The sequence below is a fragment of the Rhinatrema bivittatum genome, chromosome 10 (assembly GCF_901001135.1).
Source record: "Rhinatrema bivittatum chromosome 10, aRhiBiv1.1, whole genome shotgun sequence".
Taxonomy (NCBI): Eukaryota; Metazoa; Chordata; class Amphibia; order Gymnophiona; family Rhinatrematidae; genus Rhinatrema; species Rhinatrema bivittatum.
The window spans coordinates 55,051,517-55,079,399 of NC_042624.1; the positions used below are offsets into that span (position 1 = coordinate 55,051,517).

Here is a 27,883-nt window from a genome sequence, read left to right on the forward strand (position 1 = left end):
CGCTAACCTTTAAAAAGGAGAGAGAGCAGCTTTTAAATTAGAACAAAGGGGAAAGCCGACAGTCGCTCAGCAGCGCATGGTTCGGAGAGAGGTATCTTCAAAGGATACTAATGATGCATTAGAATTAGGGCATCCCGACAGTGAGGTTCCAATAATTAGAAAAATAGTCTGTGTCTGTAACTAAAAACTCACCTGAGCTAAAAAATTCTAACTTATCCCTATCAATTAAAAAGCAGAATGAAAATACAAACAAAAAACAAACTTTGAAATGTTTGTATGCTAATGCCAGAAGTCTAAGAAGTAAGATGGGAGAATTAGAATGTATAGCAGTGAATGATGGACATAGACTTAATTGGCATCTCAGAGACATGGTGGAAAGAGGATAACCAATGGGACAGTGCTATACCGGGGTACAAATTATATCGCAATGACAGAGAGGAGCACCTGGTAGGAGGTGTGGCGCTTTAAGTCTGGGTTGGCATAGAGTCCAACTGGATAAACATCCTGCATGAGACTAAATACAAAATTGAATCTTTATGGGTAGAAATCCCTTGTGTGTTGGGGAAAACTATAGTGATAGGGGTATACTACCGTCCACCTGGTCAAGATGGTGAGATGGACAGTGAAATGCTAAGAGAAATTAGGGAAGCTAACCAAATTGGTAGTGCAGTAATAATGGGAGACTTCAATTACCCCAATATTGACTGGGTAAATGTATTTTCGAGACATGCTATCCTGGATGGAATAAATGATAGCTTTATGGAGCAATTGGTTCAGGGACCGACGAGAGAGGGAGAAATTTTAGATCTAATTCTCAGTGGAGCACAGGACTTGGTGAGAGAGGTAACGGTGGTGGGGGCCGCTTGGCAATAGTGATCATAATATGATCAAATTTGATTTAATGACTGGAAGAGGAACAGTGTGCAAATCCAAGGCTCTCGTGCTAAACTTTCAAAAGGGAAACGTTTTGATAAAATGAGAAAAATTGTTAGAAAAAACTGAAAGGAGCAGCTACAAAAGGTAAAAAATGTCCAAGAGGCGTGGTCATTGTTTAAAAAAAAAAAAAACCATTCTAGAAGCACGGTCTAGATATATTCCACACATTAAGAAAGGTGGAAAGAAGGCAAAACAATTACCAGCATGTTTAAAAGGAGAGGTGAAAGAAGCTATTTTAGCCAAAAGATCTTCATTCAAAAATTGGAAGAAGGATCCAACAGATAAAGCATAAACATTGGCAAGTTAAATGTAAGACATTGATAAGACAGGCTAAGAGAGAATTTGAAGAGGTTGGCTGTAGAGGCAAAAACTCACAGTAAAAACTTTTTTAAATATATCCAAAGCAGGAAGACTGTGAGGGAGTCAGTTGGACCGTTAGATGATTGAGGGGTTAAAGGGGCACTTAGAGAAGATAAGGCCATCGCGGAAAGATTAAATGATTTCTTTGCTTTGGTGTTTACTGAAGAGGATGTTGGGGAGGTACTCGTAATGGAGAAGGTTTTCATGGGTAATGATTCAGATGAACTGCATCAAATCATGGTGAACCTAGAAGATGTGGTAGGCCTGATTGACAAACTGAAGAGTAGTAAATCACCTGGACCGGATGGTATACATCCCAGAGTTCTGAAAGAACTAAAAAGTGAAATTTCAGACCTATTAGTAAAAATTTGTAACCTATCATTAAAATCATATATTGTACCTGAAGACTGGAGGATAGCAAATGTAACCCCAATATTTAAAAAGGGCTCCAGGGGCGATCCGGGAAACTACAGACCAGTTAGCCTGAATTCAGTGCCAGGAAAAATAGTGGAAAGTATTCTAAACATCAAAATCACAGAACATATAGTACATATAGAACAGATAGTAGAGTAACAAGGTCTATTACCTTGATACTCTACTATCTCACTGTTAATGTTTTTTCTATCGCTTTCTTTCCATTCCAAGTTGCATTATGTCCCTGTTTTATTGTAACTGCTACTTCTTCTTACATCACATGATATTGTTCTAAGTTCTTATCCTTTTGTTCACATCCTGTTAATTGTAAACCGACATGATGCGACTCCCATCGCGAATGCCGGTATATAAAAAAATCAAATAAATCAAATAAATAATAAATATAGAAAGACATTGTTTAATGGAACAAAGTCAGCATGGCTTTACCCAGGGCAAGTCTTGCCTTACAAATCTGCTTCACTTTTTTGAAGGAGTTAATAAACACGTGGATAAAGGTGAACCGGTAGATGTAGTATACTTGGATTTTCAGAAGGCGTTTGACAAAGTTCCTCATGAGAGGCTTCTAGAAAAAGTAAAATGTTATGGGATAGGTGGCGATGTCCTTTCGTGGATTGTAAACTGGCTAAAAGACAGGAAACAGAGTAGGATTAAATAGACAATTTTCTCAGTGGAAGGGAGTGGACAGTGGAGTGCCTCAGGGATCTGTATTGGGACCCTTACTTTTCAATATATTTATAAATGATCTGGAAAGAAATAGGACGAGTGAGATAATGAAATTTGCAGATGACACAAAATTGTTCAGAGTAGTTAAATCACAAGCAGATTGTGATAAATTGTAGGAAGACCTTGTGAGACTGGAAAATTGGGCATCCAAATGGCAGATGAAATTTAATGTGGATAAGTGCAAGGTGATGCATATAGGGAAAAATAACCCATGCTATAATTACACAATGTTGGGTTCCATATTAGGTGCTACAACCCAAGAAAGAGATTTAGGCGTCATAGTGGATAACACATTGAAATCGTCGGTTCAGTGTGCTGCGGCAGTCAAAAAAGCAAACAATGTTGGGAATTATTAGAAAGGGAATGGTGAATAAAACGGGAAATGTCATAATGCCTCTGTATCGCTCCATGGTGAGACCGCACCTTGAATACTGTGTACAATTCTGGTCGCCGCATCTCAAAAAAGATATAATTGCGATGGAGAAGGTACAGAGAAGGGCTACCAAAATGATAAAGGGAATGGAACAGCTCCCCTATGAGGAAAGACTAAAGAGGTTAGGACTTTTCAGCTTGGAGAAGAGATGGCTGAGGGGGGATATGATAGAGGTGTTAAAAATCATGAGAGGTCTAGAACGGGTAGATGTGAATCAGTTATTTACTGTTTTTTGGATAGTAGAAAGACTAGGGAGCACTCCATGAAGTTAGCATGGGGCACATTTAAAACTAATCAGAGAAAGTTCTTTTTTACTCAACGCACAATTAAACTCTGGAATTTGTTGCCAGAGGATGTGGTTAGTGCAGTTAGTATAGTGGTGTTTAAAAAAGGATTGGATGAGTTCTTGGAGGAGAAGTCCATTACCTGCTATTAAGTTCACTTAGAGAATAGCCACTGCCATTAGCAATGGTAACATGGAATAGACTTAGTTTTTGGGTACTTGCCAGGTTCTTATGGCCTGGATTGGCCACTGTTGGAAACAGGATGCTGGGCTTGATGGACCCTTGGTCTGACCCAGTATGGCATTTTATTATGTTCTTATGGTATCACTCACTCCAAATGACGTCAAATCTTCACCAAGGTGTACTGTGCTGTTCGTATGACTCACTCTACATGCGAAACTGGCCCTTAAACCACCACCAGTACCTCACCTCGACCTATTAGATGGCCCTCCTATAGAGAGAGAAATACTTCACTACTATGAGGGCCTTGTAGATTGTCTCTCTCTCTCAAAGATGCGAAAAATAGGGATTATTGCAGGGTGCACTAAGTTTACCGCACCGCGTGATACTACTGATGCGAAGCGGTAAGTTACCATGTGGTGCAGTAATTCTAAAAGTTCCCTACACACGCGTTATCAATGCTTTAATGCATTTTGATGAATCTAGGGGTTAGAAAGGAAGGAGAGCAGCATATTGGCACTGACCCTCCTGTAAAGGTTCTGTTATTGGGTCCCTCTGGCGCTAGGAACACTTAAGGTCACAATAAGCAAAGCTTTCCTGCACAGACATGATGTGGGAGAACATCTTTGGTATATCAGACCCTCTCGTAAAGTTGAAAAAAAATACAAGTGAAAGCATTGATAGTGCATTTATGCCTGTTGTAACCTGTCATGGCATTAACCCCAAATACACTATGGGACGGATTTACTAAACTTTTTTTTTTTTCCCCTTCATGGAAATAGAATGGGAGGGGGGAGACTTAGTAAATCAAACTAAACCCTACTCTTTAGAAGTGAATTTATATGCATTTTTGTAAAATATAAATGAACACAAACAAATACTTTGATCCCATCTAAAGATTTTTATCCCAAATGTCTTCAGAATTTTTTTTTTATATGCTTTGTTTGGATATAAGGCAATTTGTATTCATTTAGGGATTACTCTTTCATATAGAGCTGAAAGCAGAAATAGAGAAGCTAAAAGCAGCCCAAAGGAGCACTCTGAGCATGGACTCGGAGAAATACAAACACAGCCAACAAGAAATAATATCCCTGAGGGCAAAACTCAGCCAGCAGGAGATGGCGATAGCAGAGATGCAAAGGTAAGTGCAGCCTTCTCTTCTTTAGATACTGCTTGCAGTTTATCTTTTAAATCCCAATAAGACAGAAAGATAAAGGGAAGAATAACAATACTATGAGGTTTTCTTAATCTGCCTGGCTACAGCATAAGAAGGGCAATCCAGCCGGCTACAGCCCATGTTCCACCGCAGGCTGTGTGACTTGATAGCGTAGAATATGTGTAGACGCCAAAATCTAATTGTTTTGTTTCTTTTGGGTACACCAAGGGCATGGAAGGTGAGGCTTGAACAAGCAGAGATAAGAAAATACGAAGAAACAAAAGAACTGCAGGTGCTTTTCTTTTTTATTATCTGGCATTTTTTGTTATGTTTTCTGATTATTATTATTATTTTTTTTTCCCCATCAGGAAAGACTAGCTTTATGAAGAGCCAGTGAAATTCTATTGAACTTTGTTTTACACCAAATGGTGGTTTTTATTTATTTTGATTGTCTGAATATCTGACTCTTGAGTAGGAGAAAATCCTTTTTATTTTTGTTTAGCAGGCCTGCAACCTGCATGTCAAGGTAATTTTCGAAGCTGCTTATGTGCATAAGTGACGTATTATAAAATAGCCTGGTTTTTGTGCATGCTTTTATGTACATAAAAAAAATAAATATTTTGGGAGGCAGTGTTAAGATTTATGTGCACAGCTTTGATTTTTAAAAAGTGCGTGTAAATTAACCCATTCAAGTTATGCCCTGCAAAGATTACGGGTGAGTTTGTGCGCATTTGTAGGGATAATTATCAAAGTGAATTTATGTGCATAAATTTGCTTTGGAAATTGGCGTTAACTTGTGTGTTTTTGGCAATGCATAACTTATGTGAGTGGTTATAAAATTAGCCTTTATTGAAATTTTGTTTATGGCTGTTGTATGCTGCCTTCTGCTTTTTTCAGTCCATAATGTAATTAATTATGTTAACATTTTTTTTAATATAACTGTAACAGAAAATTACATATTTATCTTGAACACTGTACATGTGTAGAGTGTTCCTAACTGGATCTGTATTATAGAAAGCTGGAATTACATTCAAGATGGACAACCGTTTGCCAAACCTCGTGAACCTAAATGAGGATCCTCAGCTCTCTGAAATGCTGCTATACATGTTAAAAGAAGGAGAAACCACAATTGGAAAATCCAAACCAGATTCAAGCCATGACATCCAGTTGACCGGAGTTCTGATTGCTGATGATCACTGGTAGGGATACCAGAGGGAAGACAAGCTAGTACTTACAAAAAATTTTAAACACTTGCACTGTATTGGTACTGGAAAGATTTTAACACTTCTAGATCACTTAAGTTATCCAATGAACATTCAGAACTATACAAAATATAAATGCTAGAGATTAGGGAGAGGAGAATATTGTATCTAAACTTAAATAACACATGAATTACTAACTTTGAGAGAGCTCTCCTCCCCAGGACACACATTTTTGCTTTGGCTATGTCATTTCTAATTGATTTTTCCTCTCTTAACAGTGTCATAAGAAATGTTGATGGTACAGTGAGTATTACCCCACTGGTAGATGCCAAGACATATGTTAATGGAGAGCATATTTTAGAATTAACTCTTCTGCACCATGTAAGTATCCCTGGACAGAAAATCATTTAATTTTGCATGCATAGCTAAATGTCCTGTTTGATTTAAAGGAAAAGTGCAGCTTGAAATATAATTTGTATTGCACAGGGACACACTGCATGTTTAAAGTTTTTTGTTTTAGGAAACACTGCAGGCTGACAGCCCTTAATGATATTGGTGTAGATGGGTAGAATTATTATCAGGTCAAGCACAAATACTTCCTTTTTTTTTCTCCTTCCTCTCATGTCTCTTCCTCCTGGCTGTTGTCATCTTTTGTCTGATTTGTACCATGAAAGTCCTCTAGTAATTTTGCTTTAATGTGTGTTTGATTCATTTTAGATGTTTAATAATAAAAATAGAATATTCTACAGCAATAAGTGCACCCTTCAATGCCCCATTATGTATATTGGTTTCTCTGTAAGTGTTAGATTGGGAATTCTCTTTTGTTTATGCTTTATGGCAGAATTTAAATGATCTGAAAGTTGCTGTCAGAACTTCTGTAGATCTGAGAGGGAAAAAATGAACTTAACCCTTTTTACTACAATTCTTGCTTTTTAGGGTGACCGAGTGATTCTTGGTGGTGAACATTATTTCAGATTCAATCACCCAGTAGAGGTTCAGAAAGGAAAAAGATCTTGTGGGTCTGATGGGCCCAAAGACTTTGAATTTGCAAAGAATGAACTGCTTATTGCCCAGAATTCGCTGTAAGTCTCGATACTCACACTCAGTTACACTCATTTACTGTGACCCGAGCCCTAAATCAGTATGTAAGGAAGCCAAAGTCCTTCCATCTGTCTTTAATAGTAGGGCTTTCACATCTGAAGCTTAAACATCTCCTCTTCACCCAGGTTTATCTAGAGTTTATTGCTTTCTGAGGGTAATTTGGCAGCTACACATACAGAGCCTGATTTTCAAAAGCATCTACCTGCTTAAAACTGGGTTTTTACATGTGTAAACGCACTTCATCTGTGTAAGTGGGCTCTTGTTTAGCTCATGCTTTTTCATTGTTAGCTCAAGTAGAGTTACATTCAGGTATTGGAGATATTTCCTTGTCCCCAGCAGTCTTATAATCTAAGAGGTGAATTTTAAAAGCCTGACGTGCTCATTAACTAGTAAATGTGCAAAGAAGGGCTCAAGACTGCTGAGCGGATTTTAAAAGCCACAGAGATGCACGTGTATCTCCCGCAGCGCGCACATCCCAAATGTTTTTAAAAAGGGGCAGGGTGAAGGCATGGGATGGCTGGGGCACGGGTGTTTCAGGGAGTGAACCTACAATGTGCGCATCAATATTACATGACTTGACACACACGGAGGCCCCTCTGCCGTGTAACTTTACTTCTGCTATGGATGCCGTGTAAGTTAAAACTTTAAAGAATATCAGGAGTATCTGAGGGGGTTTTAAGGATCGGGGCTAACTGGAGGGAGTGAAGGCTATCAAACTTATTGCATAAATCCCCTGATTTATGCGATAAGTGGGGTTTGCATGTGTGAGCACTTGCCCACTTAAAATTTGGCGGATATGTGTGCGCAGCCAGACTATTTTATAATGCGTGCGTATGTTATAAAATGGCGCCAGTGTATGCATGCATGTGCGCATGCGTGCCGGTTTAATGGTCCTATCCAAGTTTGTACGTGAAGTGACTTGCCCAAGATCAAAAGGAGCAGCAGCGGGATTTGAACCCCTGGCTTTCCTGGTCTTCTGAAAATGTTACAATATATGCCATTGAATTGGCAATAGATTTTACCCTCATTTAAATGCATTTAATATGGTTCAAAGGCTTTTGAAAATTGCTGCGATAGTATGTTGAATGTGTAACTCCTTTAAAAATGTATCTGATAGGTAATTTTCAAAAGAATTTATGCTTGTAAATGAGCTTTTAAAAAATTGCTGGGATATATGGTATGCTTACACTTGTAACGTCTCTGAAAATTCACTCAATTTACACTAATTTTTCTAGAGAAGTTATGGACATATTTTCACTCTGTAAATGATCTGATAACACGCATGAACTCGCCTGCACAAATTTACACCTGTTATTTGCAGAGCAGTGCAGCCGCAGTATCGAATACAGCCGGTTACCTTAAAGTTAGCCAGCTCTTTGGCCAGATAAGTCATCTGCTTAACTCTTGAGTATTGGAGAGAATTTATTTGGCTAATGTAACTCTGCCCTGGAATGTCACCTAAGTTATCCGGCTAAATTTTAGCCAGCAATTGCCCAAATATTCATTTAACCAGATAAAAGGATTTATCCAACTAAATGCTTCTTAATATAATAGACCTCATACTTTTTAAAAATCTAGTGTGCACAGAAATCCAAACTCCATTCTAGCTCCACTTCCTGGGACTGTGTGTGTAATCTGGTTACACACCCACATCTATGTGCAGAAACCCTGTGCAATTTTATACAAGCCATTTATCAGCATGAAACCTGTTTGTTAGGGACACAAATGGCCCTTTAAATTTAGCCCCTTTGAATTTGTAAAACGAACTATAACTTGACCGATTGCTAATTTTAATTTTCAAGTGTAAGTTGGTCTTTTTGACTTTACATTATAAACTTTATACATGGCAACCATGAAACTGGCCATTTTTGTTTTTGTAAAGAATCTTAATTTATTTTTGGATTTTTAGTCTACCCTTCCAAATAATGCTTGAGGTGGCTTACAGCATTATCTGGGTACAATAAGACCCTTTGCCACAGAGCTTTCGATCTAAAGGGGTATTGAGGCAGAAAGAGAGAATGACTTGCCCAAGGTCACAAGGAATGTCATTGGGGGTGATGGGATTTGAACTCCAGTCTTCCTGATTCTCAGTCCATTGCTGTAACCATTAGGCACCTCTCCAGTTCTTAAATTGTTCTTTCACCTTGATTAGATCAGTGTCCTTGGAACACACTCAGCCAGTTAGGTTTTTAAGATATCCACAATGAATATGCATGAGAGAAATTTGCATGCACTGCTCCATTGTATGCATGTTAATTGTGGATATCCTGAATAATTGAATTGAGAATCCACTGTCTTAGACTATATACCTGTCTTGTGCAAAACCCTATTAGGAAGCCCTCCACAATTATGTTCTGTGTATGCTTTTGTTTGTTTTTTAAAGGGGGACCAGAAATGGAATATCATTGCTATATTTTCCTTAGAAATAGCTTTTAAAGGACAGTTTTAGATATAAATATCAAGTAAAGCATATTTTATGGGAATGGAGTTACATATTGCATGATAAACTTGGTACTACCAAACGTAGGCTCTTTTTGTCTTAGCAGAGCATTTTAATGCAGTTCTGAAGAAAACATGACCACCCTCCAAGTCACACTGGCTTGCCCGGCTCAGATAACTTTTTTTTTTTAATAGTAATAATGAGCTGCAAAGTGGGAAATGAACAGCTTTTTGGTCTGTTTTGATGACTGATGCAAAATATTGGGATGTGACTCTGAAAGAATGACCTAAATCAGGAGTTAGGAATCTAATTATCTTTTGACTGGTTTCTTCATGGGATTCAGAATGTTAGATTGACTTCCTATGCCATGAAGTTTTTTTTTGTCCTCTCAAATCCAACAAGAAAAGATCAGACATAAAGCAGATACTTTAAATATTTGCTTCTACTGTTTTAGAAGTGGGTTCATTAGTGCACTGAAATCTGCATGCAAATCTTCTTTTTTTGATTCGGTTAAGACTTGAAGTGGAAATAGAAGAGGCGCGACTGAAAGCCAAGGAAGAAATGATGCAAGGCATCCAGATTGCAAAGGAGATGGCTCAACAAGAACTTTCTTCTCAGAAAACCATCTATGAAAATAAGATAAAAGATCTAGAAACAGAACTGGTAAGCTACTGTCGTGCAGTTAGAATTAGAAAACAAACTTTTATAGTAATTATGGAATGCCTTTTGACATGTCTGCTGAAAGTTGAAGACTGCAATGGCAGAGCCAAAGTTGAAACAGAATTGGTATCTTAAGATTTTTTTATACTTCATATGTTTTGTTATGCATCCTTCTTTTTTTTTTCTCTATAGAAGATACCATTAATGTAGCCAGAGATCTGTAAAATCAAGATAGGGCTAGGAGAAGCTTTATTAAAAGGTCATCTACAATGCATGGCCATGAAATGGATTTGCATGCAGATCTATCACATACATATTCATTGTGGATATCCTAAAAACTAGACTGGCTAGGGTTACTTAGGACAGATTGAGTAATGCTGATCTTCTGCAGAGCAGATGATAAAATAAAAAAAAAAACAACTTGTACGTTCAAAGTTAATTCCTCAGTAGTGAACAATATTCCTCCCTGACCCCAAATCTGCCTGTTTGCTCAGAATTGCTTTTCCATAACTTGTAGACATATTCTCATATCGCCATCTGACCACCCTGCCACCCCCCCCAACCTATGTCTCCAAGCTAAATAAACATAACTGCTTCAACCTTTCCTAGTTCATGTTCCATATTTGATAGTTTACTGGCTGAAAGCTAGAACTTAAAGGTCTTAAAAACTGAAGACAGACACAAAATTTCTCAGCAGTGCAAATGGCCAAAAATGCTATAAAACCAAAATATTTTAGGGCTATTTTACTATCCCTTTTGAACTTTGCATAATCAAGCCACAAATTTGCTAGTTTTTAAAATCTTATAGCATTGATATTCATATCTTCTGTTTGCCATTTACAAAATGCATGAAATATAATCATTGGCAAAACAATACACTGGTATGTTTTCAATAAAATTTGTACAGTAGTATATTTGGAAACTAACAAGTAGGGGAAGCATGGCATTGATAATGCTTTCTAACATAGACTTGTGGGGAGGTGAATGGGATTGTATCTGTTGGCGTGTGGCTGTAGAAAGTTGTGGGTTTGTGTGGATGGATATGGGGGATTCCCTTCAGTTAAACTCATCTTCCAAATGCCATATTATCAAGATCTGGTTTTGTGAGGTACTACTTTGCTATGTCCTACAGGTTATGATTGCTAGCTGTGGAAGGTGTCATAGACTGTGAATTTTCCTTATTGCGAATTGCTATTTCACTAAGTCATTAAGCAGTCTGGGGAGATCACAAGCTGTTGGTCTGTATAGTATTGTAGATAACGTGTTAGCACCACATATTTTCGGCTCATGAATTTCTAGACAGGTACTTAGATTGGGCAAGAGGGAGAGGTGATGTAACTTCCTGCATGTTTCTTCTGCAATCTATTGCACTCCTTGGGCAATAAGGCCCCAGGGCCTGACTGATTTAGGAATTAATAGAATAGAAGTTAATGTTAAGAGAAAATCTTAATACATTCAATCATTTCCATAAACTGAGAAACAAGGTAGTTCATATTGAGTGGGTGGTAACAGGTAACTTTAGGGCTGTCTTTTGTCTGTCCAGAATTGTGTGGATAGTTTTACCTGGGTAGTGCTCAGTATCTGTGCTGCATAAGCCCTGCCCTGGAGCATCTCAGCCCTATGTCTTTTTAATCACCTAAGTTTTGCGCAGGTGAAAAGTTAACCTGGGTAAAATGTATCCAGTGAGAGGAGTGAAATGTTCAGTTAAAGTTTTTGTCCAAATAACTGAAAAATTACCTGGATAAACCCCACTGTAGATGGAACCTCAAGGTTTTTAAATTTTATTTTAATTAGAAAATGAGGTTGACTTGATCTGTTCTAACAAACACCCTTCCAGAAATCCATAAGGAAGGAGTATATGAATGAATCCCCTGTTTCACCTCATCTGTTTTGTTTTTTTTTTTCTTTTTTATTTACAAGCTACAATTTCTCCAGGTAGACATGCAATGTTTGACTTTTTATTCTTAGAAAGAAGAAGTGCAGAAGAAACAGATGCAAGAAATGAATAATCAAAAAGCTAAAAATAAAATTCAAGAGCTGGAAAAAAAGACTCTGCATCTTGAGCAGGAAGCGCATGTAAACAAAAAACGCTTAGAGTTGGAGACGTTGGCTACCAGACGGGTATTTCGAAACCATATGAATTTAATAATTAATAGAAAATAAGACTAATTTTTAATGATTACATCTCCTTGTTGAATGATTTTTATTTCCTGGTTCTATTCTTTTAACTTTTCATTCTATATTTGACACATACTGGTGTGATGCCTCTCACAAACTAACCCCTAGATTCATCAAAATGCTATAATCAGCTCTCCAAGTGTGAGGGAGAGAGAGGACAGACTATAAGGCCTTCACAGTGTGCAACTATTTATATCTCTCTAGGAGGTGTTGGTGGTGGTTTAGGGACCAGTTTTTTACATGCAGAGACGTACGAACAGCACAGTGCACCTCTGTGAAGATTTGATGTCATTTGGAGTGAGACTTTTTTTATTCTTAGAAAGAAGACATGCAAAAGAGACTTTCCTCACTCCAAATGACATCAAATCTTCACAGAGGTGAACTGTGCTGTTCGTACGTCTCACTCTGCATGTAAAACTGGCCCCAGACCCTAAACTACCACCAACGCCTCACCTCGAGTTACTAGCTGGCCCCTCCTATAGTGATATAAATAGTTGAAAACTGTGAAGTCCTCCCCAGAGTCTGCTTTCTCTGTGTCTCTCTCTCTCCCTCAGCCCAGAAATAGCCAAAATGCAACCTTTAGCACGTTTTGAGCATATTGCACAGCTTAACGCCAGGAAAAAAGGTATAGTAATTAATCCCGTCCCTTCAAAAAATTTGTATTCGTGCGGTAACATGGTTATCGCATGTGCTAATGCGTTATCATGTGCGTTAATGCCATAACACATTTTGATGAATGACCCTGTAAGTTGGTAGAGGTTGTGTGTGTATGTATATGTATGTTTAACTTTTTTTTCCCAGAAACTTCAATGTTCTCAGGAATCCCATGAAAATCAGAAAAATGTTTTTGCCCTGTCCATGTGCTTTGATTTATATTTATGATTTATCATTACTTTACTTAATTTTAGGGGCAAACGGGTGGCGGGGGGTTGCTCTTATAAAGAGCTGGTAATCTGGAATTTCTGACTAGGAAAGACTCCAAAATATACTTCATACATGCCAATGGAATTTGCCAAATAGATATTTCTATCAACTCTTCTGCTGGCTATGCTGCATCTCCAAACTGGCCCCAGGACAACTTTGTCACAGGTTCAGTCTCTTGTGCTCAGATTTTAGGTCTGTTTAAAAAAAAAAAAAAAAAAAAAGTGCATGGTCCGAACAGGGCATCTTGTTCAGAGCCGACATATTTCTTTCTGTGGTTTCAATCTGTTTTGCAACCTTTCTGAAAATGTCTGCCTGCCTTTATAACTTGTATGTTACCCTCTTTATCTTCATAATATTCAGGCTTTAGAAGACCACACGGTTCGTCACGCCAAGATTCTTGAAGCCTTGGAGGCTGAGAAACAGAAAATCTCCAATGAAGTGCAAGAGCTCATGCAGGCACGCAACAAGCAGAAGGATGCGGCTGGTACGTGTTGCAGTGCCCTCTTGCCTTTTCTTTCATAAGAAAGCCCTTGGTTTAAAAGGGCCGCAAACAAAAAAAAAAAATTTTGTGAATCAAGGAAGTGAGATCCTGGCCCCTTGTGCTCTCTTTCTGTCCAGGAGGACAGTTTACAGAGGCAGTGTGCTCTTTCTGATCCTGTGCTTTCTCCAGCAGCAACCAAGCGCAGGAGCCGTACTCTGATCCACAGAATATTTTTGGTCATGTCAAAGAACTTCATTGTTTGCGAGGAAACCATTGCTTGTTTTGGATCTTAGTGCCATCCCAGTATTTGTGTGAAATATGGAATAGCAATCCGTAGATGCATATGACAAACGTGGGAAGGATAAAGGCACTCAACACCACCTTTCGAACAATTCATTTTGTGCTTAGATTTTTAAGACATAAATAACTTTTCCTCTAAGTAAACAATATTGCTTTTGGTCTTACATTTAAAGCAGCATAGTTTCTGTGTAAGCTTTTTTTTTTTTTTTCTTGGATACACAAACAAATCAACAAACAAGCTGTAGGTGAAACTTTTTTTATTGGGACTAACTTAATACTTTTTTCCCTGTACGTACCAGGATCAGTCCAGGACACCTGGGTTGTGACTCCGCACCAGTAGATGGAGACAGACTAAAACTTGTGGGCGGAGCATATATGCCCCTGTGCCAGTCACAGCCCCTCAGTCTTACTCTGTCTCCAGTAGGTGGTGCAGGTCTGGTCACAGCCCTGTCGGGCCTGATTCTGGTTTTGTTGTCAGGTTCGCTTTTGGTTTTTATTTTCTATTAGCCTATTTGGGGTTTTTTTCTGCAAATTGGGGTTTTGTTTAATTTGGTTAGTTTTAGTCCCGGTTGCCCTGCCTCCCTGGGGAGTTGAGAGGTCCTGAGGGGACTACCCTCCCCAGGTTGAGGCCGCTGCTAGGGTCGAGGACCCGGCTGGTCTAGTAGCAGCGTCAGGGGTGACACCGGGGAGCCCGGTTCACTCACCCCTGCAGGACATAGGGCTCTTCAGTACCAGGGACAGCGTTTTCTGTAAAAAAAAAAAAAAAAAAAGTGTTTTATTTTTATTTTCTGTCGGCTCTCCGTTTCCTGGCGTTGCGCTCCGTTCCGCTCGAGGGGGGGGCGTCGTCGGCAGGGGGGAGGTCGCCGTTTTCTGCCACGGTGATTTTTTAATTTTTTTCAGCGTCCCTCATTGTTTTTCGGCGCTTTCTTTTCCTTCCCGCGGTTTTTGCTATGCCGCGCGGCTCGCAGTGCAGGGCCTGCGGCTCGGCGCGCGCGCGTCTCTCCCGGGACGGCCTTTGCTCGGCCTGCGTCCCGGGAGACTAGGGATCATCGGGGGCACCTCGGGGGACCCGTTCCCGGGTGGCACGATCGCCTTCGCAGGTGGGGGGAGTCCCTGACAGGCCTTCTGATCTTTTCCCGATCTCCGCGGGAGTGGCGGCCATCTTGTCCACCGGCCGGGTAGTCTCGCGTGAGACGGTGGGGGCCTCGGTCTTGCCCCCTGAGCTATCCCCGCAGCGGGGTGCGGCGGGGGAGGACCCCTCGGAGGGGCCCCGGTCCCGGGGGACTTCGGAAAACGATTCCTTGGATTCAGGCGAGTTCTCAGAGGATTTGGCACTTTTGCTGCGCAAGGTGCTCCGATATAGGCGAAGCAAGCGCAGCCGGGGGGACGCCTCGCGCGCGCGGGTCCACCGGTCCCCGCCGAAGAAGAAGCCGGCCAAGAGGGCGGCGAAGGTCGCTCAGGGCGCGGACCGGAGCAAGCGGCTTCCACGAGGGGTGCCGCAGGACTCGGAGTCCGAAGAATCCGCCGGGGCGGACACAGAGGCCTCTGAGGAGCCCCTGCCGGGGGCCGGGACGGCAGCGTCAGATGGCTCCGCGCAGCCCAGTACAGGGAAAGGAGCACAGGCCGTCGATGGGGATGACCCCAAGGTGGTGCGTTTGTTCCGTAGGGAGGAACTGTCGCCGCTTATCCCGGCCATTCTCCAGGAGCTGGGGATTGAAGCCCCTCCGGTGGTGGTCCGCCAGGAAGCAAATATGGATCCCGTTCTGCTCGGGCTCACAGGGCCGGCGGTCGCTTTTCCTTTTCATTTTTCGGCCACGGATATCCTCTTCAAGGAATGGGATACTCCGGAGTTGGGTCTGAAGGTCAGCAAAGCCATGGACAAGCTTTACCCTTTGCCAGAGGACGCGCTGGAGCTCCTCCGGCTTCCAAAGGTGGATTCGGCGGTGTCCGCTGTCACGAAGAGGTCTACCATCCCGGTCACGGGAGCTACAGCCCTCCGGGATATTCAAGACCGGAAGTTGGAGGTTCAACTCAAAAAGATTTTCGAGGTTTCTGCCCTAGGAGTGCGGGCTGCCATTTGCACGAATTTTGCTATGCGGGCTAGTCTGCGCTGGGCTCAAGTCCTTCAGGCGAATGCGGATCTCTCTGCAGGGGAGGCTTCTCAAGCAGACAGGTTGGAGGCGGCCATTGCCTATGGGGCTGATGCTCTCCATGATCTTTTGCGCACCTCAGCTCGCTCCATGGTGGCAGCGGTGTCGGCGCGGCGTCTTCTTTGGCTGCGCAACTGGGCAGCGGATGGCTCTTCCAAGGCTCACCTCGGGGCATTGCCATTTAAGGGGAAATTGCTATTCGGCAAGGAGTTAGATGATTTGATGGTTTCCCTGGGTGAGAATCGAGCGTTTAAGCTCCCGGAGGATAGGGCCCGGCCGCGATCTTCCTTCTCAGGAAGAGCCCGGTTCCGGGGGCCCAGGAAATCCAGACCGCAAAGATCCTCTGGACCCGCGTATAGACTGTCCTCCTCGCGGAATGCTCAGTGGCAGCAGTCCTTTCGGGGCAAACGTTTTGGCCGGCAAGGAGGGGCTCCGTCTGGTGCGGGGTCCAAGCCTTCACAATGAAGTTCAGCCGGCCCATCCCTCCTCGCGTCCTCGACACGTTGTTCCAAACGTGGGGGCGTGTCTCTCCTTCTTCCTAGAGGAATGGGCCAGCATGACGTCGGATCAGTGGGTCCTCGACGTGATAAGACACGGCTACGAGTTAGATTTTGCTCGCATCCCAGAGGACAAATTTCTGGTCTCACCCTGCAAGGATCCCAAGAAGAAGGCGGCGGTTCTGGACACCATCCAAAGACTAGAAAGCTTGGGAGCCATCTCTCCGGTTCCGGCCGATCAGTACGGCAAGGGCCGTTACTCCATTTACTTCGTAGTCCCCAAGAAAGACGGCTCTTTCCGCCCCATTCTGGATCTGAAGGGAGTCAACAGATGCCTTCGGGTTCCTCATTTCAAGATGGAAACCATTCGTTCCGTGATCGCGTCAGTGCGCCCCGGCGAATTCCTGGCGTCCCTAGATCTCACAGAGGCATACCTTCATGTGGGCATCCATCCAGCGTATCAGCGGTTCCTGCGGTTTTGCATTCTGGGCAGGCACTTCCAGTTCCGGGCGCTCCCGTTTGGCCTGGCGACAGCGCCTCGGACATTCACGAAAGTGATGGTGGTCGTAGCGGCGCAGTTGCGGCGGGAAGGCCTGCTGGTTCACCCTTACCTCGACGATTGGCTGATCCGGGCGAAGTCTCAGTCTGTGTCGGCAGGCGGTGGCCAGGGTGTTACAGCTCTTGCAGTCCCTGGGCTGGGTGGTCAACTACAACAAGAGTCATCTCGAACCTTCTCAGTCCTTGGAGTATCTTGGAGCCCTTTTCGACACGAAACGAGGCAAGGTGATTCTCTCTCAGGAACGAATATGCAAACTGCAGTCTCAGGTACTACGTCTTCTGTCGCTACACCGGCCACGAGTCTGCGATTACCTGACGGTTCTGGGATCTATGGCATCCACGCTGGCGTTAGTCCCTTGGGCGTTCGCTCATCTACGGCCGCTGCAGTCCTCATTGCTTTCCCGCTGGAAACCGGTTTCAGAGGAGTTCTATCTACCTCTACCTCTCGAGGGGAAGGCGCGATCCAGCCTGAGCTGGTGGCTGGATTCCACACATCTCTCCTGTGGCGTGTCCCTTATGGTGCCCGACTGGACGGTGGTGACCACGGATGCCAGTCTTTCCGGCTGGGGGGCAGTGTGCCAAGGGAAGTCGGTTCAGGGTCTGTGGTCAGAGTCGCAGACCCGATGGTCTATCAACCGGCTGGAGACCAGAGCGGTCCTTCTGGCGCTGCATGCCTTTCTACCCCTAGTTCGCGGACGGACGGTCCGGGTATTGTCGGACAACGCTACCACCGTGGCTTACATCAATCGCCAGGGCGGGACAAGAAGTCCTCTAGTGGCGGAGGAGGCGCGGCTCTTGATGCTCTGGGCAGAGCGGCATCTCAGCCATCTCTCTGCGTCCCACATCGCAGGAGTCGACAACGTACAGGCGGATTTTCTCAGCCGTCACCGCCTGGATCCCGGAGAGTGGGAGCTGGCGGACGAGGCGTTTCTCTTCATCTGCAAGACTTGGGGAACGCCCCACATGGATCTGATGGCCACGTGGCACAACGCAAAGGCTCCGAGATTTTACAGTCGACGTTGCGAAAGGGGCGCAGAGGGAGTCGATGCGTTGTGCTTCCCTGGCCGGTGGGAGTGCTTCTGTATGTGTTCCCACCGTGGCCCATGATCGGCAAGATTCTGCGACGCATAGAATTGCACCCGTCCAACGTGATCATGGTGGCGCCGGAGTGGCCGCGCCGTCCCTGGTTTGCGGACTTAGTCCAGTTGTCGGTGGCTGCACCCCTTCGACTCCAGGGGTTCGCGGGGCTTCTTCGGCAGGGCCCCGTCTGTTTGGAGGATGCGGATCACTTCTGTCTCGCGGCATGGCTTTTGAGAGGTATCGGTTGAAAAGAAAAGGCTACTCGGATGCGGTCGTTGCTACGTTGCTGAGATCCAGAAAGCAGTCTACATCCCTAGCTTATGTTCGGGTCTGGGTCGTCTTTGAGGAATGGTGCGTGGAGCGGGGTCTGGATCCCACTTCCGCTTCTATTTCCGATATTTTGGCGTTTCTCCAGGCGGGGCTCGCCAAAGGCTTAGCGTGCAATTCCCTTCGGGTGCAAGTGGCGGCGCTTGGGTGTTTGCGAGGTAAGGTCCGGGGAGTCTCTCTGGCTCTTCATCCGGATATCTCCCGTTTTCTTCGGGGGGCTAAACACCTCCGTCCTCCTTTGCGCCTCCCTTGCCCGTCTTGGAACCTCAACTGGGTGCTCTCTGCTTTATGTTCCGCGCCGTTTGAGCCCTTGAAACGTTCTACGCTCAAGGATCTCACGTTGAAAACTGCATTCCTGGTGGCGATTGCGTCGGCCCGTCGTGTTTCGGAATTACAGGCATTGTCCTGTAGGGAGCCCTTCTTGCGCATCTCCGATTCCGGGGTTTCCTTGCGGACGGTTCCTTCCTTTCTTCCTAAGGTCGTGTCGGCTTTCCATTTGAATCAATCGATTGAACTCCCAGCTTTCGCGGTTGGGGAGTCTTCGGACCCGAAAACGAGAGACTTGAGAAAGCTAGATGTGCGGAGGTCCCTTCTTCGCTATCTTGAGATTACCAACCCGTTTCGGGTGACGGATCATCTGTTTGTGTTGACTTCGGGCCCAAAGAAAGGTTCTGCGGCGTCCCGCACAACCATTTCCCGTTGGCTCAAGGAAGCCATTGGTTCCGCGTATATTCTGCGTGGAAAATCGCCGCCGGTGGGTCTTCGGGCTCATTCGACGCGGTCTCACGCTGCGTCTTGGGCGGAATCTTCTCAGGTGTCGCCTCAAGAGATTTGCAGGGCGGCTACCTGGAAGTCGTTGCATACCTTCATTAAACATTACCGGTTGGATGTTCCAGCTACTGAAGCTGGGGGTTTTGGAGAGAGGGTACTCCGAGCGGGACTCTCTGCTTCCCACCCTCGGTAAGTTGGCTCTGGTACATCCCAGGTGTCCTGGACTGATCCTGGTACGTACAGGGAAAGGAAAATTAGTTTCTTACCTGATAATTTTCGTTCCTGTAGTACCAAGGATCAGTCCAGGATCCCGCCCGCAGTGCTGCGCTATAGTAACGGAGAGTCCGCTCATTATTGTTTTCAGTGCGCTGACCCCTTGTTTATTCGTTCTCCCGGTTGGAGAGTCTGGTTCCTGTAGGGGTGTTGGAATTTTTTTCCGTTTAAATAGCAAGTTTTGTATGGTTAGCTATGGTTGCCTTATGGCTTTTCTACTTTGACATTACGTATGACTGAGGGGCTGTGACTGGCACAGGGGCATATATGCTCCGCCCACAAGTTTTAGTCTGTCTCCATCTACTGGTGCGGAGTCACAACCCAGGTGTCCTGGACTGATCCTTGGTACTACAGGAACGAAAATTATCAGGTAAGAAACTAATTTTCCTATAGCAAGCTTTTGAGAGCTGTGCTCCCTTCACAGGTCCATTATACTGCACTGTTACTTCACGTGCCTGAAGAAAGGGGCACATCTCTCAAAAGCTAGTCATGGATGTATTCTTAGTCCAATATTTATTTATTTTATTTAAATGTTTTATATACCATGTGAATAATAAAAAGATTTCACCTTGCTTGTTGACCTTCATAAAGCCTTTAACATAGAATTTTATGGCATCTTGTTAGTCATACTTCTGCCACATGATGGCAACAGTTTTCCACACTCATCCTTCCATACGTTAATGCATATTCAGTGCTGTATGTGTCTGTTGCTGGCAGTTTCTATTTCTCTGCACTACGAGGTGGTGACTGTGAGACCAGGGAGCCTTCTGCTGACGCCTGCTACTCTAACAAAGCCTAGCAGTGCTGTTTGAATGCTGCTATTTGTGACCTTCCTGATGCTGACTCTGGCTTTGTTGTTCTTTCATACCCAAGGCATTGGGGGGGATTTGTAGAGTGCCTTTCATCCAGTTTGGATCCCATTACGTTTTACTAATCCTGTATGTCTGGTATGCATATGTTGGTGACCAGGGTATATACTCCAGTCTGCATGAGTGTCTGTAGAATATAAAACATTTTTTAGATAATGGGTGTAACTTAAAGTAAAACCTAGGCAATTCCAGGTATAATAGATGCCTCTCCCTCCCTCCCTTGCATATTTGTATTGCAAGACTATATAGCTTGACTTCATAAGACTATATGATGTGAGGTGGGCTACTAGTGCTATAAGTAGCCTTAGTGAAGCTTTGCTAGAGAAGGGGAAGTCCTTGATTGCACTGTGTTTTGCACTAGCTCAGCCTAATTGGAACTCCATGAAGCTCTCCGTGATGATCCAGGAGGCAAACACGATCAGTAGCAAGTTAAGAAAGCACACTGTCTTCTGTAGGTAAGGATGCCACTCACTTTGACTCTTCTCACCAATTGATTTTTTTTTTTTTATATATATGGCATAATGAATTAAGATTTTTTTTTATTTTAGCATATTGAATTATACAACCTTTCTTAAAGGATGTCTTGCATTTAATTGCTCCTGTCAATAGATTTGGTGTCTGGAATGCCATTTATTTTTTATTTCAAATTGTTATCTGACAGACAAGTGCAGTCCAGTTATAGCTTCACAAATTCCTTTGAAAATGTTTCTTATGAAATGGCTATTGCAGGGCAGTAAGAGCTCCATGGTGCTGAGCTGACTGTCGATCACAACCAGTCCCAGGCTGAAGCACTGTTTCTGCTTGTTGTCTCCCTCCAGTGCTTCCCTTTCATATCTGACGACTGACCTGGTGCCAGGATTCTTTGTTTTGCAATTGTATAGCCTTAAATGGAATCACTGGGTGTTTACCCCAGAAACTAAGTTGAGTCTAGATGTTCACTGAAGCCTGCTTGACAAGTGGAGCTGCCATGGGAGCTTGCAGTTGGCCACAGGCATTCTGGCATTTTTAAGAGAGCGACGCCTCTGTGTGTCATTGATGGCACAAGATTTTAGCAGTCACTTACTGTTCTGTCATCAGTACATACATCACCCTCTCTGTATGATCTTCAACATGCTCACCTTTCACTCTAGGGATAATTGTGGATGTTGTCAATATGTTTCTAAAACTGAGCTGTAAGCTTAGCTTCTCAAACTTCCTCAAACGCTTACATTTAAGAAAGGCAATGCCCAAATTGATTGTGAATGGATGCATTTCTTGAGGAAAAACTTGCATAGCAGTCTGACATCTTCTGGTGTTTAATATAAAGTTAAGTACCCATACCTGAACAGGTAAGCTGCTATTAGCTGCACTTGTGGATGTAAGAAACCTGGGTGCTCCTGGAATGACTCAAACTGCTATGGAAGACGAATGTCCCTTGTAGGTGTTTCATATTGTTTCTTTGATACAATAAAGCTTTTTGTGGTCCCAGTTGACAAGTCCTGTGCTATAATGGAAATGTTTATAGTTAATATTGGTGGTGGTGGGAGTAAAAACCTTGGCGCAGAAGCAGCCTCATTACAAGAAAGCCTCTAGTTTAAACTATTTAAATTTTTTGTAGAACAGTTCAGTGATGGTAGGCTGCTTTTGTTTTTTTTCCCAGACATGAGATATCTGATAAAGGAAGCATGGTCAGGCCTTCTGTGCAAGTGCAAGTTCAAAACATCAAGCTGGGAATCACAACTTTCTGGAGTCTGGAAAAGTTTGAGAATAAACTTGCTGCAATGAAGGAGCTGTATGAGGTCAGTTGCAATTTAGAGAGTACAAAACACCCTTATACACAACACATTGTGGGTCAAAAGGCAATGGCATGTCCTCTCGATTAAGGACAGAGGATTACTAACTCATGTACTATTGCTTCAATGTTCAGGTCAGGCTTTATTTTAATGTTGAGGACAAAGCATCTGGTCCCCTTATCTCCAGTGAAACAACCTCTGAGGAATAGCAGAATGGCAGTCCCCACACATGGGTGATATCAGATGGAGTCCAGCACAGAAGTTTGATTTCCAGAAACTTTGAGCATGTGCAGCATGCTATACTGCCAAGTGTCCATGTGGAACCCACTGGTCACGGATTTTTGTTTTCTCTTGTTAAGGAAAACTTGCTTTTCAGGAATGCAAGAATTGTATCTCATGGAGTCCTGTGGTCTCCTTTCTGTAGGGCCTGAAGTTTAGACTCTGGCCAAAGTGGTCAATATCAAAAAATGTCCTTCAGGTCAGGTATGTCAGCTCACAGGAATCTATAGGTTCAAATGGAGCTTTCAGCAACTGAGTCAATACCATATCAAGGTCCCCATGACACTGCAAGAGGATTTTGATGGGAGGCTTCGAATGAAGCAAGTCCCATGTGAAATGGACAACTAAAGGTTGTACAGAGATGAGTTTAATTTCTACATGGTGGTAAGTGCCAGTTGCAGTAAGGGCAATGAGTAAGTTTATATCCTGTCTACCAAGGAGAAAAATAAGCTTAAGGTCCCTCAGGTGGATGCCTTGATTTTGGTGGTTTTGCAGAAAGGCACAATTTTGGTAAAGAGTGGCATAGTGCTGTAGGATTTGCAGGATAGGAAGACTGAGGCACTGCTTAAGCAGGCTTTAGATGCATCTGCTTGTAGTGGAATAAATGCAAGGTCTGCTTGCATAAAGTTCAGCAGAACCTAGAAGGAAGTGGTTTGGATCTCACGGAAGCCGTGCATCTGAAGGCAGGGCTGATTTTTGTAGCGGATGCTCTTTGACCTTATTGGGCAACGGTGATGCCTTCAGGGGTCTTGGCCAGGGGTTTATGGCTCCAGAACTAAGTGGCAGACAATGCTTCTAAGCAGGGCTGGTGCTGGGTTTTTTTTTTTTTTTTTGTTTTTTTTTTTGCTGCTCTGTGCAAAAAATTACTGTGCTGCCTCCTCCTACCCCAATTCATTTAGGGGTAGATTTAAAAAAAAAATACATGCGCACGTCTATGTGAGCATGCTACCCTGTGCATGCACATGGACGTGTGATTTTATAACGTGTGCGGTGGTGCGAGCGTGTTATAAAATCCCGGGCAGCGTGCTCGCAAGGGGGGTATAATTTCACTAATTCGCCCGGCGACACGTTATCGGGTTTCCCCCAGTTCCCTCCCAGTCTGCTCCTTAATTGGAGCGAACTTCCCTACCCCCTACTCTAACCCCCCCCATTTTTTTTTTAAACTTTTTGCTCCTGCAAAGGAGCTGTAGCAAGTTGCGCGCGTGCCTGCACAGCAGCAAATGGCTGCTGTACCGGGCGCCCCTAGACTCTCCCCACCCCCTGGACCACCCCTCTGCCGAGGCCTGGCTCTTGTGCAAGTAACAGGGGTCCTTTTAAAATGTGCTCAGCGCGCGCAAGGCCCGGCTGTGCATGTAACCCCCTGTGTCTTACGCTCGCGGGCCATTAAAAATCGGGTCTTCAATGCCTATCCCAGGCTTATCAAAGTCCAGCTCTGTCTGGGCCCCCTGCCCAGAACCCATGGATAAAGAAGTGTATTAGATACCCTAGGCAAACCTTACAGCCTTGCACACACACGCCCCCCCCCCCCCCCACACACACACTCCACACCCTTTGCAGCACACACAAATTATACATTTATAATACATTTTACATGAAAAAGAACATTCAAAAGTACAGTCTTCTGAGGCAAAAATATCACAACATGCATATTATATGTACATGCACTCCTGTGTGCCTACCAGAAAACTCTGCAAAAAAAAAAAAGACATTTAGAGCTTCTATGGAATTAGACTTTTTTGAAATGTATATTGGATATGAGCTCGGCCCTCAGAAAGCCATGAACAACTACCATTACAATATAGTAAACCTCCCATACAAAAACATCCCTAACAACCTCATATATGAAAAGGTAACACTGCACATATTACACCAGGCCCTAGAACACCAATAAAACCCTTTATTAGGAAACCAGGCTGCTATAGATTCCTACACAGGAATCACATGCCAGCAAAATACCTCACCTCAGTCATATATGCAGAGCACAGAGACCTTCACCAAATACAGAATAAAGAGATCAGAAAGTATCAACAGAAATGTGCTGACACGAACTGAACTGGAACCCACAAGAAGCCAGCCTCTATATGCAGAGGAACAATGGAAAAACAGAAACATTACTATTCTTCATAAAACATTAAATAATAAAATCAAGAAATATAAAACAATCATAATAGTAAAGTCATATTCATAAAAAGTTATTTCAAACCAGTTAATGAATAGAATATTAAATTTCCCAAACACCAAAAAAAGTAAAAAACAAAAAAAACAAAACTGATGAATAAAAAATCCAATTTAAAAATGTTATATTTCTCCCCCCCACCCCCCAAAAAAAATTTCAAAAGAGCAGAATCATCAAATTACACCCAATAATTAAAACTAATAAAGATTTAAAAAAATCTGCTGTCCATACCTGGGATCTGATTTCCAATCACCGAGATTGTTGTGGATTGAGGGAGGTAGGCCCGCACAAATCTTTTTCTCTCACACATGCACAAGAACACATTCATTCTCTTGCACACTCCCTCTCTCTCTAACGTACACTTCATTGATATTTGCCTTTTTTGCAGTCTGGTTTACAGAAAGGTTTGGCATTGAATTTTGTCAAATTTCAGGTGGTGACAATTGCCTATTACAATCAGCTGGTGCAGGGTATGTCTGTCAGCTCTCCCGAACATTTCATACTTCCTGATAGAAGTGAAGCATCCTTGTCCTCCAGTAAGGCTTATGCCATCTTGGGACCCTGGCTTGGTATTTTGGGCCTTGTGTTCAGCTCCATTTGAGCCCTTATGAGTAGCATTGATCAAGGCCCTTACACTCAAGACTGTGTTTCTAATAGCTATCATTCAGCGAGGTACGTGTTAGAACTGCAGGCTTTTTCTTGTAGAGCTATTTTCGACCTTTTTGTAAGAAGGAATGGTCATTTGTATATTACCATCCTTTTTGCCAAAAGGTATTGTCCTTGAAGGGTGATATAGTGGAGAATTGGAAGGAGCTGCTGCTTCTGGATGTGGTAAGTGCTTTATTGTGATGCTTAGGTCACATGCCTTCAGGAGAATAGCTTATTGGTTTATCCTTCTCTTCTGGTCAGAAGAGAGGTGCCATCGAAAGCTATGATAGCCAGGTGGTTAAAGGAGTCCATAGGCTCAGCCTATATCTCCAAAGGCCATTTGGTTCCAAAGAGACTTGGAACTCATTTTATTATTGATCACATGACTTCTTGGGTGGAGCATCACTTGTAGTCAGAAGAGATATACAAGGCTGAAGCTTAGGCTTCCTTGCATGCCTTCGCCAAGCATTACTTCTTGGATGTTCGGGCAGAAGACTCTCTTGCTTTTGCGACTGGCATCTTGAGACCAGACATTGCTGGTTTGCTCAGTTTATGGATAGCTTGGGTATATCCCATGCATCTGGATTGGTCTATTGGGATGAAAAGGAAGGAAAAAATTGGCCTTATCTGCTCATTTTATTTCCTTGTGTCCTACCAGACCAGTCCAGGTGCCCACCTGGATTTACTTTAGCCTGCGTATCAGAAGAGGTTTCCCCTAATAGTTTCTCATGGTGTACAGTAATGACCTTATAAATTTCCATGCTTGGGGAGAAATGTTTTACTATTTGCTTTGATATAGAACTGCTGAAGAGCTGTAGGATGCACAGGGCCTTATAGGTCAGGTTTAGCAATCTAGTTCTCCTCCTGCTGGTAGGGAGGCAAAAATCCATACATTTGGATGGGTTTGGTAGGACCCAAGGCAAAAAAATGTATTCTGCCTTTTTGTCCTTCAAAGTGGATTACATTCAGGTACTGCAGATAAGAGCAAAATTTTCCTTCCACTATGCTTCTGCTCAAAAGATTTAGTTTATCAAAATTGTTCACTTAATATCAACACAATGAAGGTAATCTTTAAAGGAGTTAAACGTGTAAATGTAACATTATTGTAGCAGTCTTCAAAAGCTATTTACGGGCGTAAAGTGCACTTACATGTGTGTAACCTATGAACAATTCAATAGCATTTTTTAGCAATTTTTAAAAGACCACTTACACAGGTAAAGTGCATTTACAAGTGTAAAAGCCAGTTTTATGCATGTAAATCTTTTAAAATTACCCCCACTACATCTAAGATCAATAAGGTTTTTTCTGTAAAAATGTAATCGGGAATATGCAAAAGTGAAACTATGTAAAAAGCTCTGAGGCTCAGCTGTCAGCTTTCTTTTCTACCAAATAGGAGAACTGGATTCAGAGAATAATATAAGTTTTGCCTTCTTGGGTCAGCACTCTTTTTTTGGCTAGCTAGAGGTGTTCATTTGAATTGGCGCGAGAAGTAGATTTTAGCCCTAGGAGGTTGTTCTAGTACTCGGGCAGGATGGGAAACTAAGATGACAAGGTACATTGCTAATTCAGAGTTATCTTCCAACCCAATAATAGGATGGGCCATCAGGGGTATCTAGCACTAGCTGGATAATAACGATGTGCGACTCATCAAATGTATCAATGTTCACCTTTTTAAGGTGCTTTTGTATCCTTTTTACTTGATGTCGTGCTGTTAAAGATGTGTGTCATTCCTCCTCTAGAATAACACTGGTAGCAAAGATGACGATCTCTTTTATGATCCTGCTGATAATTGGGAACCTGAAATAACAAATACATCCATTTCATCTTTATCCCGAAGAAGGTAAAAGAAAAACCCTTTTCGTCTTTTTCTTGGTTTTGGGGTATCTTTTTCACTCTTTTATTTCGTCTATAGTGCTGTGCGTTGGTATTCCCCTCCCGTGTTGCCTGAAGTTGGGTTTCCATCTCTTGGTGACAATTCTTGGGCTGCTGCCAGTTTCAGCTTATGGCCTTGTCTGTTCCAGTGTGCTTCTTATTTACATTTACTGACAGTCCAGCAGGGGCCTTTGGTTTAAAAAGGAGCCTGCCATTGTTTATTTCCAGCTGAGCAGTGCTCTCTGGTGTCTGGTTGGTAGTAATACTGTACCGAAGCTAGAAACGAGGTGTACATAGGTTTTTTTTTTCCAATGCAATATTTCATGTCTGTGTGCTGCTCTGTTCATGTCTGCATCTGGTGATCCTACTTTACCTCGCACACAGAGGCCTAGATAGTATGGCTAGCTTGTGGAGTTAGCCGACTGGAATCTGATGTCTAAATATTTCCTGCCTCTCGTTTTAAATTTTATCCAGATAAGTCGCTGCCCGCACAACATTTTAGCTGGCTTAAGAGCTAGTATAGCAGGTTTTCCAATGGCTAAAATTTATCCTATTGCTGCTGATATTCCGTGCTAGCCAGCTAAAGTTTATCAAGCTAATTCTGGTTGGAAAGATTGCTATCCTAAAGGTAACCAAATAGCTAAAAAAGAAAAGAGTAGTGTCTGAGCACAGGCTGACTTTTCTCCCTTTCCCTTCCCCACCTCCTAATTCCTAATATGTTAAATTGTAGTGTGGGCTGAGTGGCTCTCTCCCAATATCTTAAAATTGTTGGGGCCAAGAGGCGCTGATCCCTGCCCCTACCTTAAACTGTGGCTAAA

At 43.1% G+C, this 27,883-nt stretch overlaps 1 protein-coding gene across 2 annotated transcripts in view; it reads left to right on the forward strand.

Annotated features, from left to right (window-relative positions):
• KIF14 (kinesin family member 14) overlaps positions 1–27,883 on the forward strand; it is a 132,892-nt gene that overhangs the window by 61,497 nt on the left and 43,512 nt on the right. For both annotated transcript variants that reach the window (XM_029618382.1, XM_029618384.1), the window contains exons 12-22: positions 4,345–4,492; positions 4,736–4,799; positions 5,522–5,706; positions 5,988–6,090; positions 6,646–6,791; positions 9,766–9,913; positions 11,879–12,031; positions 13,373–13,496; positions 20,680–20,773; positions 21,958–22,096; positions 26,933–27,033. In XM_029618382.1, coding sequence (XP_029474242.1) covers positions 4,345–4,492; positions 4,736–4,799; positions 5,522–5,706; positions 5,988–6,090; positions 6,646–6,791; positions 9,766–9,913; positions 11,879–12,031; positions 13,373–13,496; positions 20,680–20,773; positions 21,958–22,096; positions 26,933–27,033 — 1,405 coding nt within the window. The remainder of the gene's footprint in view (positions 1–4,344; positions 4,493–4,735; positions 4,800–5,521; positions 5,707–5,987; positions 6,091–6,645; positions 6,792–9,765; positions 9,914–11,878; positions 12,032–13,372; positions 13,497–20,679; positions 20,774–21,957; positions 22,097–26,932; positions 27,034–27,883) is intronic.